The sequence below is a fragment of the Chiloscyllium plagiosum genome, chromosome 9, assembly GCF_004010195.1.
Source record: "Chiloscyllium plagiosum isolate BGI_BamShark_2017 chromosome 9, ASM401019v2, whole genome shotgun sequence".
NCBI classification, from domain to species: Eukaryota; Metazoa; Chordata; class Chondrichthyes; order Orectolobiformes; family Hemiscylliidae; genus Chiloscyllium; species Chiloscyllium plagiosum.
The window spans coordinates 84,257,586-84,276,475 of NC_057718.1; the positions used below are offsets into that span (position 1 = coordinate 84,257,586).

The window sequence follows — 18,890 nt, forward strand, 5'->3', positions numbered from 1 at the left end:
TTTATTTAACTGTAACACCATTACATCCGATTTTGCCTTCTCTCTTTCAAACTGCAGACTGAACTCTACCATATTATGATCGCTGCTTCCTAAGTGTTCCCTTACTTTAAGATTTTTTATAAAGTCTGGTTCATTACATAGCACTAGGTCCAGAAAAGCCTGCTCCCTTGTGGGCTCCATGACAAGCTGTTCCAAAAAGCCATCCTGTAAGCATTCCATGATTTAATTTTGTTCTTAACTAACAAGGCAACCCTGCCCCCTCTGCCCACCTCCCTGTCTTTTCGATAATTTGAAAACCCTTGGATGTTTAACTACCAGTCCTGACCCCCCTGTAACCACGTCTCTGTGATGCCTACCACATCATAATCATTCACGATGATAGGTGCCATTAGTTCATCTGCTTTGTTACGAATGCTACGAGCATTCAGGTTAAGTGCCTTAATGCTAACTTTCTTATCATTAGTGATATTGGAAGTCATAAGATGTCCTAAGTTATCCTTCCTTTTTGCTGCATTCCCAGTCTGTCTCAAGTTTAAATCTGCCTGCACATATGCTATCCTGCCACTTATCTTTCCATTTAACTCCATACTCCCTGTTGCTTTCACTTTCCCTTCCCCCCAACTCAGAAGTTTAAAGTCCTACTGACCACCCTATTTATCCTCTTCGCTAGAACATTGGTACCTGACCTTAAACCTATTCCCTCTAGTTCTGGACTCCCCAACCCCAAGGAAAAGACTTTGCCTATCCATGCCCCTCATAATTATGTAAACCTCTATAAGGTCACCCCTCAGCCTCCGACACTCCAGGGAAAACAGCCCCAGCCTGTTCAGCCTCTCCCTATAGCTCAAATCCTCCAACCCTGGCAACATCCTTGTAAGTCTTTTCTGAACCCTTTCAAGTTTCACAACATCTTTCTGATAGGAAGGAGACCAGAATTGCACGCAATATTCCAACAGTGGCCTAACCAATGTCCTGTACAGCCGCAACATGACCTCCCAACTCTTGTACTGAATACTCTGACCAATAACGGAAAGCATATCAAATGCCTTCTTCACTATCCTATCTACCTGTGACTTCACTTTCAAGGAACTATTAACCTGCAATCCAAGGTCTCTTTGTTCAGCAACACTCCCTAGGACTTTACCATTAAGTGTATAAGTTCGCTAAGATTTGCTTTCCCAAAACGCACCTCGCATTTATCTGAATTAAACTCCATCTGGCACTTCTCAGCCCATTGGCCCATCTGGTCCAGATCCTGTTGTAATCTGAGGTAACCCTCTTCGCTGTCCACTACACCTCCAATTTTGGTGTCATCTGCAAACTTACTAACTGTACCTCTTATGCTAGCATTAAACTTATATATGTAAATGACAAAAAGTAGAGGACCCAGCACCTACCCTTGTGGCACTCCACTGGTCACAGGCCTCCAGTCTGAAAAACAACCCTCCACCACCACCCTCTGTCTTCTACCTTTGAGCCAGTTCTGTATCCAAATGGCTAGTTCTCCTGTATTCCGTGAGATCTAAACTTGCTAATCAATCTCCCATGGGGAACCTTGTTGAATGCCTTACTGAAATCCATAGATCACATCACATCCACCTCTCTGCCCTCATCAATCCTCTTTGTTACTTCCTCAAAAAACTCAATCAAGTTTGTGAGACATGAATTCCCACGCACAAAGCCATGTTGACTATCCCTAATCAGTCCTTGCCTTCCAAATACATGTACGTTCTGTCCCTAAGGAAACTCTCCAACAACTTGCCCATCACCGATGTCAGGCTCACTGATCTATAGTTCCCTGGCTTGTCCTTACCACCCTTCTTATAGAGTGGCACCACGACATGAATTCCCACGCACAAAGCCATGTTGACTATCCCTAATCCGTCCTTGCCTTCCAAATACATGTACGTTCTGTCCCTCAGGAAACTCTCCAACAACTTGCCCATCACCGACGTCAGGCTCACTGATCTATAGTTCCCTGGCTTGTCCTTACCACCCTTCTTAAACAGTGTCACCACATTTGCCAACCTCCAGTCTTCCAGCACCTCACCTGTGACTATCGATTTTACAAATATCTCAGCAAGAGGCCCAGCAATCACTTCTCTAGCTTCCCACAGAGTTCACGGGTACACCTGATCAGGTCCTGGGGATTTATCCACCTTTACCCCTTTCAAGACATCCAGCACTTCCTCCTCTGTAATCTGGACATTTTGCAAGATGTCACCATCTATTTCCCTACAGGATCTTCCATATCCTTTTCCACAGTAAATACTGATGCAAAATACTCATTTAGTATCTCCCCCATTTTCTGCAGCTCCACACAAAGGCCGCCTTGCTAATCTTTGAGGGGCCCTATTCTATCCCTAGTTACCCTTTTGTCCTTAATGTATTTGTAAAAACTCTTTGGATTCTCCTTAATTCTATTTGCCAAAGCTATCTCATGTCCCCTTTTTGCCCTCCTGATTTCCCTCTTAAGTATACTCCTACTTCCTTTATACTCTTCTAAGGATTCTCTCGATCTATCCTGTCTATGCCTTACATATTCTTCCTTCTTTTTCTTAACCAAACCCACAATTTCTTTAGTCATCCAGTATTCCCTATACCTACCAGCCTTTCCTTTCACTCTAACAGGAATATACTTTCTCTGGATTCTCGTTATCTCATTTCTGAAGGCTTCCCATTTTCCAGCCTTCCCTTTACCTGCAAACATCTGCTCCCAATCAGCTTTCAAAAGATTCTCCTGCTCCTTGGATGCTGCCTGACCTGCTGCGCTTTTCCAGCAAGACACTTTCAGCTCTGATCTCCAGCATCTGTAGTCCTCACTTTCTCCTTTCAAAGGTTCTTGCCTAATACCTTCAAAATTGGCCTTTCTCCAATTTAGAACTTCAGCTTTTAGATCTGGTCTATCCTTTCCATCATTATTTTAAATCTAATAGAATTATGGTCACTGACCCCAAATGCTCCCCCACTGACACCTCAGTCACATGCCTTATCTTATTTCCCAAGAGTAGGTCAAGTTTTGCACCTTCTCTAGTAGGTACATCCATATACTGAATCAGAAAAATTGTCTTATACACACTTAACAACAACTCTCCATCTAAACCCTTAAAACTATGGCAATCCCAATCTATGTCTGGAAAGTTAAAATCCCCAACCATAACCACCCTATTTTTCTTACAGATAGCTGAGATCTCCTTACAAGTTTGTTTCTCAATTTCCTTCTGAATATTAGGGGATCTATAATACAATCCCAATAAGGTTATCATCCCTTTCTTATTTCTCAGTTCCACCCAAATAACTTCCCTGTATTTCCAGGAATATCCTCCCTCAGCACAGCTGTAATGCTATCCCTTATCAAAAATGCCACTCCCCATCCTCTCTTGCCACCCTTTTTATCCTTCCTGTATCCTGTAACATTAAGCTGCCAGTCCTGCCCATCCCTAAGCCATGTTTCTGTAATTGCTATGATATCCCAGTCCCATGTTCCTAACCATGCCATGAGTTCATCTGCCTTCCCTGTTAGGCCCCTTGCATTGAAATAAATGCAGTTTAATTTATTAGTCCTACTTTGTCCCTGCCTGCCCTGACTGTTTGACTCGCTTCTGTTCTCAACTGTACCAGTCTCAGATTGATCTCTTTCCTCACTATCTCCCTGGGTTCTCCCACTCCCCACCTTACTAGTTTAAATCCTCCCGAGCAGCTCTAGCAAATTTCCCTGCCAGTATATTAGTCCCCTTCCAATTTAGGTGCAATCCGTCCTTCTTGTACAGGTCACTTCTACCCCAAAAGTGATTCCAATGATCCAAAAATGTGAATCCTTCTCCCATACACCAGCTCCTCAGCCATGCATTCATCTGCTATATCCTCCTATCCCTGTCCTCACTAGCTCGTAGCACCGGGCGTAATCCAGATATTACTACACTCGAGGACCTCCTTTTTAAATTTCTGCCTAACTCTCTGTAATCTCCCTTCAGATTCTCAACCTTTTCCCTTCCAATGTCGTTGGTTCCAAGGTGGACAATGACCTCTTGCTGGCCCCTCTCCCCAATGAGAACATTCTGCACCTCTCTGAGACATTCTTGATCCTGGCACCAGGGAAGCAACACACCATTCTGCTTTTTCGCTGCTGGCCACAAAAACGTCGATCTGTACCTCGGACTAGAGAATCGCCTAACACAATTGATCTCTTGGAACTCAATGTACCCCTCGTTGCATTAGAGCCAGTCTCAATACCAGAAACTTGGGCGTTTGTGCTACGTTCCCCTGAGAATCCATCACCCCCTACATTTTCCAAAACAACATACCTGTTTGAAATGGGTATATCCACAAAAGACTCCTGCACTATCTTCCAACCTCTCTTACCTTTCCTGGAGTTAACCCATCTATGTGACTGTATCTGAGACTTTCCCCCCTTCCTATAACTGCCATCCATCACATACTGTTGCTGTTGCAAATTCCTTATTGCTTCTAACTGTCTCTCCAACCGATCCATTCAATCTGATAAGATTCGCAGCCAACAGCTTTTATGGCAGATATAATCCGCAGTATTATCCGCATTCCCTTAAACTCTCTTTAAACTCCCACACCTGACAAGAAGTACATATTATTAAAGGCCATTTTTGCTCCTTCACAATATCCAGACCCAGAAAGTAATACAGTCTTATTCCTCTACAAACACTGCCCATGTTAAATTAATAGTTATGGCTTATACTTTAAGTTTAATCAAGAGACGTATCTCCAAAAAAAATATAATCAAGAATGAACCCACTCTACTCCCTACTGCAGTTTATCTGTAGGCCACACTTTAAAAACAATAATAAAGGATGTAAGAGCAGAGAATTTAGAATGACATAATGTGATAAAGCAGTCAGTATAGCATCATGAAGAGAAAATGGTGTCTCACAAATTTACTCGAGTTCTTTGAGAAGATAACAAACAGGATAGATAAAGGGAAAGCTGTGAATGTAATGTATTTGAAATTTCAGAAGGCAGCCACACATTAGGCTACTCATTTAGATAAGATCCCATGATGTTGGGGATAATATATTAGCACCAATAGGAAGTTCGCTAACTAGTAGAAGACAGAGTTGGGATAAGGAGGACATTTTCAGGATGGCAACCTGTGAATAGTGAGTACCACTGGGATCAGGACTGAGGCCTCCATTATTTACAATATTTATAAATGAACTGGATGAGGAAAGTGAATGTACCATAGCCAGGTTTGTGGATGACACAAAATAGGTGGGAAGGCAAGGTAAGATATAGAGGAATATACATTGGTAGGCAAAACTTGATATAATGTGGAAAAGTATAAGGTCATGCTCTTTGGCAAGAAGAATAGAGGATTTGAATATTAGTTAAATGGAGAAAGACTACAAAAAGCTACAGAGGGATTTGGGAGTCATAGAGAGAGTCCTCGTCCATGAATTACAAAATGCTAGCATCCAAGTTTAGCAGGTAATAGGAAAGGCAAACGAAATGTTGGTCTTTGTTTCAAAGGGAATGGAATATTAGAAACATTTGCTAAATCTATATAAGGCACTAGTCAGACTACAACTGGAATATTGTGAACAGTTTGTGTGGCTTATCAAAGGAAAGACATACTGGCATTGGAGGTAGTCCAGAGAAGGTTCACGTGACTGATACCAGGTAGAAAGGGCCTGTACTTGTTGGAATTTAGAAGAATGAGGTGACCTCATTGAAACATGTAAGATTCTTAGGGAACTTGACAGAACAGAGGTGGACAGATTGTTTCCCCTTTTGGCAGAGTCTAGGACCGGACAGAATAATCCTAGAATAAGCGGTTGCACATTTAAAACAGATAAGGATGAATTTCTTCTCTCAAAAGTAGTGAATCTGTGGAATTCTTTACCATAGATGCTGTCAATGCTGGGTTGTTAAGTATGTTCAAGGCTAAAGTCGACAGATTTTTCAACAAAAAGGGAATCAAAAGGAAAAAGGCATGAAAGTGAAGTTAAGGACCATCATACCAGCCATGATCTCACTGAATATTGAAGCAGACTTAATGGACTCAATTGCCTACGCCTGCTCTTGTGTTTTACAGTCCTCATTAATTATCTGTACACATGGAACTTACATGAAATTCGAATAGGAGAGGAAGAATCCCTTCCCTTGATTTGAAATCCCAGTCCAGAATCACAGCCCAATTTAGCATGACAGGTATTGCATCAGCTAAATTTACAAATAGAAAATCTAAGCATGAAGTTTCCAGCTGGTACGGCTTAATGCAACACAAGTGCAGCTAAATTTTTTCCAAGGGACATCAAAGTCTAAGGGAAAATAATTATAAGTATTCCTTAATTGCACTTTTACAATCATTTTGTGCTGTATTTTATCATTATTTTTACAAAGAAAGAATTAAAACTATTTATTGACAGCCTGGTGTGAAAACTATATGTGGATAGATCACTATTTTCAAATTAAACTCGACCAAAAAGAATGCTGCCTGGAGAACATACAATAGGTTCTCTTTAGAACAGCAGTTTTAAAAATATCATTGTTGCTATGGTAATGTATTTCCTTTAGTAAGTAAACAGAGGAAATGCAATTAGATGTAATTATGTCAGTCCTGCTAATTATTTCACTTAAAACTTTTAACAAATATGAAGACAAAAATGTTAAAATCACATTGTAAAAACTGACACTGAAACAGATGTCAAGTCTGAACTTGAAGCACTTTTCTGCTGGCAAAAATGGTGACTTGTATTTGTTATTGATCTGCCTAAAAATCTCTTAGAAGTGACAATGACCTTTTTAATCTTTTCAGTACTCACTGTTTTTGGCTTTTCAAATATTCTTATTATTTAGAAATTTAGCTGCTCTGCAAACTGAAAACAACTTGAGCCACATTTTGAATACTTTAATGAAAAGGATTAACTTTATTTGCATTTTGTAGTCATCAAAGTGAAGGATAGTGCTGGAAAATGCAGCATTTTGTATTTCAAACTCCAGTGTTAGCAAAATATCCAGATATAACATGGTAATATGGTCATCTTTTGCTGACCTCAGTAAAACATACTTCTTGTATCAGTGTGATCTTTAAACAGTTTCTAACTCTAAAGTAGGAGTTGGACTGAGACTTGAAATTCATTTCATAGAATTCAGTCTACAGCTAGTTGTCATGGGAGATATTTGCCCATAGTCTGGGCTGGAATTGATTTCAGGTCCCAGAATGAAAGGCCAAATCCTAACCTTCATTACCACAAACGCCCAGAATGAACCATAGTCTTATTATATATTTTGGTGCAAAAATGCTAATAAACCTTGTGGCTAAGTTAACATTAGGAGACCTCTTCTAAATTCTGCTTTGAAAATTCTCAACATTAGATACACATATAATGAGCAGTTATCAAAGGGGAAAATATGTTAAATGTTAATATGTCAAATAAATGAAATTCTTTCTTATGAATCTATAATCTGTATGTTTAGTATCTTGTTTCTTCCAGAGATGTTGAAACTTTCCTATCTGCAGCAAATTTCATTTTTATTCAAGAAGATAGAGGCTCAATCTGTTTCTGGACTACATTAATTTGAATTAAAATTGTTCCAGTAGGAATTCTCGTCAGGTAAGCAACTTCTGTTTAGTGCCTATCTAAATGCTATAACAAAAATTATCTTGAGGAAACTCATTTATTGTTGTTTAACACCAAACATTCATCAATCCAAAATGTCATTCCACCACTCTTGCCCAAAAGTAAATATTCCAAATGTATCACGATTTTTCAACTGAAGTTAAATATTTAAAATATTTCTAAGTCTAACCTTCCTGCTAATAACTTATTCTTAATTTGTTTCAAACAAGCATCTTATTGACAAGTCCACTCCTACTCTGCCCTTTCTGTCCTTGGTCCTTATGCTGTTATAACTAGGATAGAATCCTAGAAATTCCAATGAAGCAAAAATGAGGAACAGTTGCTCATCTATGACTGAGCAGTTTACAACCCTCTAGATTCAATACTCATTTCAATAACTTTAAATCATGGCCTCTGCCATCTTTTTTTTTCAGACTGCAGATGCTGATAATATTTCTGCTGTTGACAACTCTTCTAGATCAATATTTTGACTGCTTACTTTGACCCTTTGAGGGGAGATATTAGGAAACTGTAAAGCAGAGCAAGCTCAAAGGGCCAAACAGTCCACCCCGTTACTATTTCTATGATCTTATTTAATTAATCCTACCCCACCATCCCATCAGAGACCTTCTTTACCTTTGTACACATACCCCACCACACCAGAGAGTGCTCATCCTTCTCCCTTTTTTCGTTTTAGTCCTTTGTTCAAATTTTCTTGAAAACTGTTAAAACTGTGCCTTCTTCTGCTTTTGAGGAATGGTGATCAACCTGAAATGTTAACTCTGTTTCTCTGTCTCCAATGCTACCTGACTGACTAGAGTCTTTCCAGCATTTTCTGTTTTTAGTTCAGTGGATTTATGATCCATGTTATTGGGTAGCATTGTCAGAAGATTCAGAATCTTTAACAATAGATTTAAAATGATCAATAACTAGTAATTAAGATTTCAAGACAGAATTGGAACAAAGAAATTCCACATTTGATTTGATTTCTCAAAATCTACTTGCAAATGGAAACAATTGTACTTTGAGAGCTAACCAACAAGAATGTATCAAAGCTTTATTTTTCAAAACATATAATTAATTTTTTTCCCTCCCTGCTCTCCAACCAGCAGAGCTTGACACTGTAATGGCAGGTGGGAGTTTTGCTTCCAGTTTTTTGTAAAAGCTCATTTATCTCTGAGTCAACTGCCAAGAAGCTAGCAAGAGCTATCAAAACACAATGCTTCTTTTCATTTCCAACATTTTTTGCCTTCTTTTCCTACAGTGACAAAGCTGAATTTAGGGACTTAGTAGAGTTGGATACTGATCCTGCATATTGTTACTGTGTGTCACTTTGTGTTAATGTTTAGATTAGATTACTTACAGTGTGGAAACAGGCCCTTCGGCCCAACAAGTCCACACCGACCCTCCGAAAAGCAATTCACCCAGACCCATTCCCCTACATCTAACAATATGGGCAATTTAGTATGGCCAGTTCACCTAACCTGCACATCTTTGAATTGTGGGAGGAAACCGGAGCACCCGGAGGAAACCCATGTAGACACGGAGAGAATGTGCAAACTCCACACAGACATTTGTCTGAGGCGAGAATTGAACCTGGGTCTCTGGCGTTCTGAGCTAGCAGTGCTTACCACTGTGCTACCGTGCCGCCTCAAATGCAAAAACAAAAAAAATCTTTATGCAAAGTATTATGCATAGAACAAAGTAGTTTGTGAAGCACTACTACTAAAAAACCCCTGTAACCAATATTTCCTTGTAGCCAATAAATATAATTCAATAATTTACAATGTAGTCCTTTTAAGATTTGGTCAAACTCATTCAGCTGTAACGTGGCAACTGTCAACAATGCATAAGTCAAATTCACATTTGAAACAAATGAATTTGAGACAATGGAAAATGAGGTTATTATGTCATTACTATTTTATAAAAATGCAGGTCAGCTGAGTTCAAAACATAAAAATTGCATTCATAAACCATGTTCCAGGTAAATTCAAATTCTCAGTTTTGTAACAAAATCTGGTTAAATTCCAGTGTTTCTTTTTGTTCTTATAGTGACTTACACTCAGACTCAGTAAGTGCTCCAAGTCCATTCTATATTGATGGCATCAAATGGTTCATATAATCAATTGTGAGACAACTCAGTGATAGAGGAGTATCAGTCATGAGGTACATTAATTTTGTTTTCAATTGTACAATTTCCCACTTTATTGTTGGTAGGATTTCACATTATTTTATGAATCACAGAGAATATTCATGAACAAATTATCAAAATAAATATATCCACTCTAATATTTCTTTGATATTTCACACTTTTAAGTATAGTAAAACAGTAATATTACCCCACAACATATTGTTTCTGTTTCCATACCAGTGTCAAGAAGTAAACTTCTAATGTTTACTTTATAAGAACTTATACTTCTATCACTCTCAGCAAGCAATGATATTAAATCTGCATTTCAAAACCTGAAGTTTTTTTGTAATGTAGCTTTAAAGATTTTTACCTATTCCAAAATAAACACGATATTTGTTACTATGGTTAGGCCACTTTTGGAATACTGTGTGCAATTCTGATTTCCCTGCTATAGAAAGGATATTGTGAAACTTGATAAGGTTCAGAAAAGATTTACAAGGATGTTGCCAGGATTGGAGGACTTGAGCTATAGGGAGAGGCTGAATAGGCTGGAACAGTTTTCCCTAGAGTGTTGGAGGTTGAGCGATGACCTATTAGAGGTTTATAAAATCATGAGGGGCATAAATAGAGTAGCCAAGGTCTTTTCCTTGGAGTGGGGGAGTCCAAAACTAAAGGGCATAGGTTTAAGGTGAGAAGGGAAAGATTTAAAAGGGACCTAAGGGACAACATTTCCATGCAGAGGGTGTTGCATGTATGGAATAGGCTGCTAGAGGAAATGGGGGGTGGAGGCTGGTACAATTACAACATTTAAAAGGCATCAGGTTGGGTATATGAATAGGAAGTTTTTAAGAGGAATATGGACCAAATGCTGGCAAATAGGACTAGATTAATTTAGGATATCTGGTCAGTATGGATGAGTTGGACCAAAGGGTCTGTCTCCACACTATAGAACTCTATGACTCTAAGTAAACTTTTAACACATATGATGCTTAAATGTTCAGCAACATTGGAGAATAAAAACAACCACAGTATATGGTTGCCTTTTTGCAAACTTTTGAAGTTCTTTATAAACACTAACAGTCTAATGTAAATTTAATACTTATTCTTAAAGATTATCCATTAAATGTAGCACACACACTGTAACTGGACTGCCAGATATCAATACAGATTCTGCTAATAGATCAACAGTGAAAATAAAAATCTGACTTTTAATCAATCTGACATAGTCAAAGCCACATATAATAAAAGCTAACTGTGATAATAATGTTGCTATAAGCAAATCTTTACCAAGTGCCAAGTTGCTCTTATAATGGTCTAGCCATTCCTCCTATATTGTTAAAAGCATACTTTTCTTTGAAGCAGTTCCACTCTGTTGCAAATTGAAGGCAACGGGTATAAAGTTCATATGCAACATCTCTGTAAGTTTTAACTTTGTTCTCAAGATGTTTTGTAATTAGATGTTAGCCAGGTTAGCCCTTCATACAGTCCATCTCCAGTGGTTGCTGAGGAAGGCTGAACATACCAGTTACGATCTTGAATCCTATTCAGGCCCAGTTTCTCTTGGAGCTCAATGGGTTTCATGGCATTAGGCAGGTCTTGCTTGTTTGCAAAGATTAGAATAATAGCATTGCGCATTTCTCTGTCATTTATGATGCGATATAGCTCTTGTCTGGCTTCGTTAATGCGGTCTCTGTCAGCACAGTCCACCACAAAGATCAACCCCTGGGTACCTGTATAATAGTGCCTCCAAAGAGGTCTGATCTTATCCTGACCACCTACATCCCAGACATTGAACCGAACATTTTTGTAAGTCACTGTCTCCACATTAAAGCCTACAGTTGGAGTTGTACTGACAGGCTGTCCCAGTTTGAGTTTGTATAGCACCGTAGTCTTTCCAGCTGCATCCAGGCCCAGCATCAGAATTCGCATTTCTTTGTTTCCAAAAATCTTTGACAGGAATTTCCCCATTTTAAAAATAATCAATGCAAAATATGTTCTCACAAACAATACTGGATTAATACTGATATTTTAACATCAGATTTCTCGAAATATTAACACAGCCTTTGAAGTATTTGAGGAAAAAAAGCACAAAGGAGTGACAACCTGTTGCAGAAAAGGTAACACCAAAGCGAAATCTCTCACTGTTCTCCCAGATTCTTCTTGCTTGTTAAGTCAAAATCAAATATGAATGAAAAAAGTTTTCCTCCTGCTCTAGTTGTAGCAGTGAATATTGGCTCGAGAAAGTAAGATGATTAGCTTCTGAAATTCATCAGCTTCACAATAACTGAGCAATTCTCAGTTTGTAAAGACCCCAATTAACCAAACAGATTAGCAGAAAAGTGCAGATCGAGTGAAACTGTTTTGACTCCTTCGTTCTCTTCTATTTAGTAGGTTTAAGGCCTTATTACTCAGGCCTCTAAACGCCACCTGCTGGAGGAGATGTAGAATTATTTCATTGGTCCATTTTTGCATCATGTAACTATGGCAATACAAATTCAATAAACTGACACTGAAACACTGCATAAGGACTCTTATAAATTCTGAGTTTAAGTAACTCCAACAGAGATTTTTGAAGATCATTTGCAGAGGTTTATAAAATCATGAGGGGCATGGTTAGGGTAAACAGACAAGGTACTTTCCCTGGAGTGGGGAGTCCACAACTAGAGGGTATTGGTTGAGGGTGAGAAGGGAAAGATTTAAAAGGGACAACTTTTTCATGCACAGGGTTGTGCTGTATGGAATGAGCTACCAGAGGAAGTGGTGGAGGCTGGTACAATTACAGCATTTAGCATCTGGATGAGTATATGAATAGGAAGAGTTTAGAATGATATGGGTCAAGTGCTGGCAAATGGGACTAGGTTAGTTTAGGATATCCGGTCGGCATGGATGAGTTGGACTGAGGAGGTTTCCGTGCTATACTCTAAGGAATTTCTAAAGATGCATTATATAACAGTTCAAGCACTACCAGTCATGAGATCACAATGTACTTATAGGTGAGAAATGCCATTCAATCAAAATTCATTCATCTAAAATGATCATATGCTCCTCCATTTGCTGTATTTAACTATAACTTAAATTGAAGGTTTTCATCTGCACCATTCTATGTGGCGATCAATCCCAAGTATTGATCAACCTTTAATTTCACAGTGCAGAAGGATTTGGGTGTTCTTGAGAACAAAAAGCACAAAAGTTAGCTTGCAGGTACAGCATGTAACGAGAAAGGCAAATGACTTGTTGGACATTTTTGCAAAAGGATGCAGTGTAAACATAAGTTTTGGTACAACTGACAGGGAATTGTTAGAATGTACTTACAATACTGTCTACAGTTTTGACTTCTTTACATAAGGAAGGATATACTTGTCTTTGAAGCAGTTCAATGTAGATTTACTAGGCAGATTCCTGGGTTGAACTAGTCTTGTTTACAAGGTATATATGATGGGCCCTTCTATGCTGTAAACGTCTATGAGCCTATACTCATTTACAAGAATGAAAGGTGATCCTAAAGAAACAAATAAGGTAGAGCTCCGATGTGGGGGAACCTATAACTAGGAAGCACTGTTTAAAAATAGGTGGTCTCTCATTTAAGACTGAAATCAAGACAAATTTCTTCTCTGAGAGGATTGTTGTCCTTTGGAATTTGCTTCCATAAACAGCATTTGAGTCTGGATTAATGAATGTATTCAAAGCGGTGAGACTTTTTTTTATCTACAAGAAAGTTGAAGGTTATTGGGAGCAAGGAGAAAAGTGGATTTAAGGGCACAATCAGATCAGACATGATCCTCTTGAATAGTGGGACAGGTTGACGAATTACCTACTCCTGTTCCTTATGCTCTTGTTTTCAAGAAACCATTAATTTTCTGGGTCTCTCCATTTTGTGGCAACAATTTAACTTATATTTTGTTTGGTGGGTCATTTTCAAATTATTATTATGATGGGGTAATTCTGTTTTAATTTCCACATTTGGCATTCGGATAGACAAATGCTGGCTTTGTAGTTCTTTACTCATCTAGAAAAAAGACACAAAATATATTAATTATCCTAAACTCTAAACTGTCATCTTAACTAAAAAGAAATAAAAGGGAGGCTTGTACTTATACAGCACCTTTCATGATCACAGGATGTCAGAAATAGTTTTACAATCAATTAAATATTTTTGAAGTTTTTCATAATTTTAATGTAAGAAAAACAGCAACCAATTTGTGCACAGCATGGTCCCACAAACTGAAATGTAAAAATAATAAGAAAACCTTGTTGCAACAAAACTTCGCAAAATATAGTAAAACAAGATTCCATAGTACTGAAGCAACATTCAACCCCAATACATGAGTTATTAATTTCTCTCCTTTTTCTCTTCTGACTTATGCAATTCAGAACTAATGCAAACCTGTGTTCCAAGCACATTGGGGGTGAAATTGGAATGAGGCTGCAGCATAAAATGGGCAACAATAACTAACAATCATTTACATGCTCTTCCAGTAATATCAAACCAGAAGAAATAGGATAATTGTCAAATCTACACATTCAAAATGGAAGCAAGAGATGGAAAATCACGTAATATTTAAACAATACTGGCAAGCATTTTATGGTGACAATTATAAGGTAACAAGACAATTATCATAATGAAGAACTACCACTTTTATTTTTCTAACAATGACACATTTTGAGATGAAAATCTTGAAATTAAGATCAACATTGATGGTGAACACTTGATATGTTCATTTAATGTGGCTTTATTTGCTAATCATGCAGATAAGATAGTAATTTAAAAAAGAGTTAGGAATATTATACTAACATTGGCCACACTATATTTGGTCCAAACATATTTATGATACCAGAAAGAAAATGGAAGTAATATGTTAATTACTTTATCACAATGTAGGAAGGAACTAATATTTCATGTTCATGCTGTCCTGGTGCAATTCACAACCAATCAATTACTTCTGAAGTGTATCTACTGTCATAACTTTAAGAAATGTAAACGATTCACCATTACTGTTTTTGGCAAAGCTCAGAAATGTAAATTCTCTCACATGAAGCAATAAACAAATCAGAAACTACTGAAGTTAAGGTTTTGCTTTGGGCACAGTCTGCAATCTGGGCATTTAAACCATGCTAGTTTCCTGAAGTGAAGTTATAGTTCTTGTTTCAGTTCAAAATTATTAGTATGTTTCAAATAAAAAAATTCTATGAGCCAGTACAATTAGGCAGTGTCACATTGGATGTCATTTTTGTGCTTCCTTTGCATTAAAAAAATCCTTCATGTACTGTATTTTCGTGGATCTGCTGCAGTTTTATAACGTAATACTGCAAAAACAAATTTATCACAAAAGGTTAACAACTTCTAGTCCCTTACCTACAAGTAACATAATTTTGAATTATCAAAAATGTCTTTAGGCATCTATGCAAAACTATTTACTTCTTTCATTCGTCTGTTTCATAGTAAGCCAACATAAAACACATATGAGCTGTAAATCGGAAACAAAAACAGAAGTTGCTGTAAAAGCTCAGCGGGTCTGGCAGCATCTGTGAAGAGAAATCGGAGTTAACGTTTCTGGTCCGGTGACTGAGGAAGGTACACTGATTTCACTGCACAGGTGCTCCAGACCTGCTGAGCTTTTCCAGCAGCTTCTGTTTTTGTTTCTGATTTACCACATCTGCAATTCTTTCAGTTTTTATAAAATGCATATACTTCATTATAAAATTTTGAAAAGTGCATCAAATATAGCATCAAAAGTCAACCTTCCCTAGAGGAAGTGTATAAACCTGGGACCACCCTCCTACAAAAATATCCTGATCTATGATTTGTAGTACACTCACTTCTAAAAACTACCAATATTATATGAAGTCCAAGCCTATGCTTGAGTTTTCCACAATCCCACTCCCATTATGTGAGTTTGACTCAGCAGTAGCCCTCAATTACAACTGAATCATACAGTGAGTTTAAGTTACTTTTAGGATTTAATCACATAATCTTGGCTGATATTTGAGTGTATAGACAGAATGCTTTATCAGTGGTATCATCTTGCCGTTTGTTCATAAAACTGAGATCCCACAACACTGATAGTTATTATACTGGACCAAACCTAATTGTGAAATAGTGTAAATAAATCTGTAATTTGTTTTGCTGGTGTCAGATATATTGAGCAGTGGCACTCTAAATTGTTACAGAAATCTTATAAGCCTATGGGAAATAGGAACAGGAGTAGGCCATTCAGCCTCTCAAGCCTGCCTACTGTCAGAATCATAGCTGATCCGACATTTCTGAAGTCCACTTTATTGTGTTTTCTCCATAATCGTTGATTTCCCCCTACTAATCAAGAACCTATCTCAGCTTAAATATGCACTCACAGCTCTCTCTGGCAAGGAGTTTCAAAGACACTCAACCCTCTGAGAGAAGGAATTCCCTCCCATCTCAGTCTTAAATTGGCACTGCTTTATTCTGAGACTATGCCCTCTAGTCCTCGGCGCTCCCATGACAGGAAACATCCTCTCAGCAATTACCAAGTATACCCCTTAAGAATCATATATGTTTCAATGCGACCACCTGTCATTCTTCTTAACTCCAATGAGTCCCAATCTGTTCTGCCTTTAATCATAAGACAATCTCTCTATACCCAGGATTATCTTAATGAACCTTCTATGAGCTGCCTCCAACAAAATGATATCTTTCCATAAATAAAGAGATCAAAATTGTGCACAGTACTCCAGATGAGGTCTCGCCAGCATCGTGTACAGTTGCAGTAAGACTTTCCTACTCCTATATTCCAACCTTCTTGAAATAAGGACCAACATTCCATTAGCTTTCCTGATTATTGCTGCACCTGTGTGCTAGCTTTCTGTGATTTGTACACAGATACCCCCAAGTCCCTTTGTGTTGCAAATTTCTGCAGTTTCTTTCCATTTAAATAATACTGTTCTTTTGTTCTCCCTATCAAAATGAATAATTTAATGATTCATTAATTGCCTTTAGGGAAGGGAGTGTACCATGACTAGCCCACATGTTATTCTGGTCCCATACTATTTCATTATTTTTGCCTTTTGAGGTAAGCTTATTGAAAAACAATTGTCTTTCAAGGCCAACTATGTATGAGCAAATGCTGTCTTGCTAGTGCCTTATTTATGAACAAGAAGTACAGAAAGTTGACATCTCTGAGAAGATGTCAATTTCTTGTCACTTACATCTTAAATATATTAAAAGATGTTTGCTTGACGGTAAATAACTTGAGAAATGCTATTGAAGCTTTTTATCTGGCACTCATCGAACAAATGTAACTTTCTCAAGGGAATCTACAGGGAAACTAACAGCCCAAAAGTGATTTTATAAAAATAAATCACAAACTTAAATTGAAATTGCCTAATGAAATTGCCAACTGAAACAGCACACCTAATGGACGAATTCAGAATTACTGATAGCAACCTTCAAATTATTGTGTGCAGGTATTTGAAATTGCTGTCAGTTTCCTTATAATGACGAATTATCCGCTGTGCTGTCATTTCTGCAACAAACTATATTGGAAGTGACTTCCTCAAATGAGGGGACACTTGTAGAGCAATTTTCTAATTAATAATACCAGAGCAATCTAATATCACCTATACTTGTTCAGTCAAAAATAGCTACAGCCTAGTCTGAAATGCCAGTTACTGAAGGGGTCACGTATTGCATGAGATGCTCTTCTTTGGAAAAAATGTTAAAATTGTGTTCTTTAAACATTCCTAGAGCTTAGTCCCATTCATTCTATGCCCAGTCACTACTGCCAGAAAGTAGATTAACTGACCATTCACCTATCTCATTGTCACTTGTGGGATCTTGCCCTGTTTAAAATAGCTAACAATAACTGAGTGAAATGGTTTGAGGACTTTCCAACAAGCACCAAGACATAATTTGGCTGGTGGTGAGAAGGGCAATACTGTGAAATTCTTCATGTACGCCAAGACTCTCTGCACCACCACAGGCTGCCCTTGAAGCAGCTGCAGAGCATAGACTGTCACACATCTTCTGGAATGTGCCTTTGCAAGGAAAGTTTAGAGACAAATGTAGTGGATTTTGTCAAGGTTCATCCCGAGCAGCTCTGTGACACAGGACACTGTGCTCAACGGTCTGTTCCCTGGGACACACAGACACAAACATTGACCACATCTGAAGGACCATCAAATTAGTGAAAGAGGTCTGCCTGAAATTTATTGGGTCTCCTACAGCAAAGAGTTGACTTTGACTGAGTGTTGCAGACTGGCATATTCCAAGGTCCAGGACTACATGCTGAGGGATGCACTAGAGCTTGGGGAAGCTGCCGCGAAGGTGCAGTGAGGAAAAGGCCACCATTCAAGGTCCTCTGCCAAAGTTAAATGGGGGTCTATTCAGTTATCGGACTCCCCCATTTCCTCAAATGTATGTAAACTTAGTCTTGTAAAAATAAGAAATGCCTTGGGGTTGTTTGACTTAAGTGTGCTATAGTGACTATGTTTATTTCTAAAGGTTTTATATGAATAAAGTATATTTTTGAAATAAAAGTTTGGGGTATTTCAGAGATGCAACAACGCACTATATGAATGGAAGTTTCTGTTTCGTTTCTTATACCTTTCATTTGATTTTGTGTTACTTTCTGGTGTTTACAAGAGATAATTCTGGACTGCAAAATAGTGTGCACGGTAGGAATAAAAGTTTCAAGTTCGAACAAGGACACAAAACCATTACAACTGCAGTGTGCTCACAATCAAGCTTCATCGATATTCGGTATCAACTCCGCCTACTTCCTCCGTCCGATCTAAATAACGAATTATGGTGCGTACATTGCAGTTTCTGTTGCGTATTGGAAGCCATTTTGGAGCTGTTATTATTCAACGGAAAACACTGTGATCAATATGGATCCCACAGAATACGACAAAGGTTCGGCGCGTACTGCGCACGTGATCTCGATTCCAAACTGCCATCCGTTCCAATCCTTTCAGCCCGCTCGCGCCGCACTTTATCGAGTGCCCGTATGTGACTATGTCCTAAACGCACATGCGCAAGTGACAGAGGCGGGGCGGGTTTCGCTCTCAGTTAATGGAGAACGGGCGAAGGGAAGAGTGAGTGTGTTATTATGTCCCGATACAACCGGTGCGGTGGAGGTGAGGATCCCCCCCCTTTAGCACTGAAGGAAAATCCAAACGGAAAATAAACCCATCAA

The 18,890-nt window shown here is 38.4% G+C and overlaps 2 protein-coding genes across 9 annotated transcripts in view; one reads left to right on the plus strand and one right to left on the minus strand.

Annotated features, from left to right (window-relative positions):
- Nucleotides 1-10,616: 10,616 nt before the first annotated feature.
- LOC122553006 (ADP-ribosylation factor 6-like) lies at nucleotides 10,617-18,623 on the minus strand. Of its 6 annotated transcripts, none has more exons than XM_043696406.1 (2): nucleotides 18,511-18,623; nucleotides 10,617-12,150 (listed from the first exon to the last, which is right to left on the minus strand). In XM_043696406.1, the coding sequence occupies exon 2, from the start codon at nucleotides 11,689-11,691 to the stop codon at nucleotides 11,161-11,163; it is 531 nt and encodes a 176-aa protein (XP_043552341.1). In that variant the 5' UTR covers nucleotides 11,692-12,150; nucleotides 18,511-18,623; the 3' UTR covers nucleotides 10,617-11,160. The 6 variants fall into 6 exon arrangements, with proteins under 6 accessions (XP_043552341.1, XP_043552342.1, XP_043552338.1 ...); XM_043696407.1 differs by having other exon boundaries at nucleotides 10,617-12,153; nucleotides 18,511-18,622; XM_043696403.1 differs by having other exon boundaries at nucleotides 18,433-18,607.
- A 73-nt stretch (nucleotides 18,624-18,696) lies between these two features.
- The window catches only part of LOC122553005 (serine/arginine-rich splicing factor 7-like), a 28,512-nt gene continuing 28,318 nt past the window's right edge, over nucleotides 18,697-18,890 (plus strand). For 2 of the 3 annotated variants that reach the window (XR_006312587.1, XM_043696402.1), the window contains exon 1: nucleotides 18,746-18,831. Coding sequence is in view for 1 of the 3 variants with exons in the window: in XM_043696402.1 (XP_043552337.1) it covers nucleotides 18,804-18,831 (28 nt within the window). In the remaining 2 variants the exon portion in view is untranslated. Of the gene's footprint in view, nucleotides 18,832-18,890 lie in introns of all 3 variants that reach the window. The other variant, XR_006312588.1, reaches the window with a different exon arrangement.

Excerpts from the sequence above, each read along its gene's own strand:
- LOC122553006 (XM_043696406.1), bottom strand. The coding sequence starts at position 11,691 with ATGGGGAAATTCCTGTCAAAGATTTTTGGAAACAAAGAAATGCGAATT.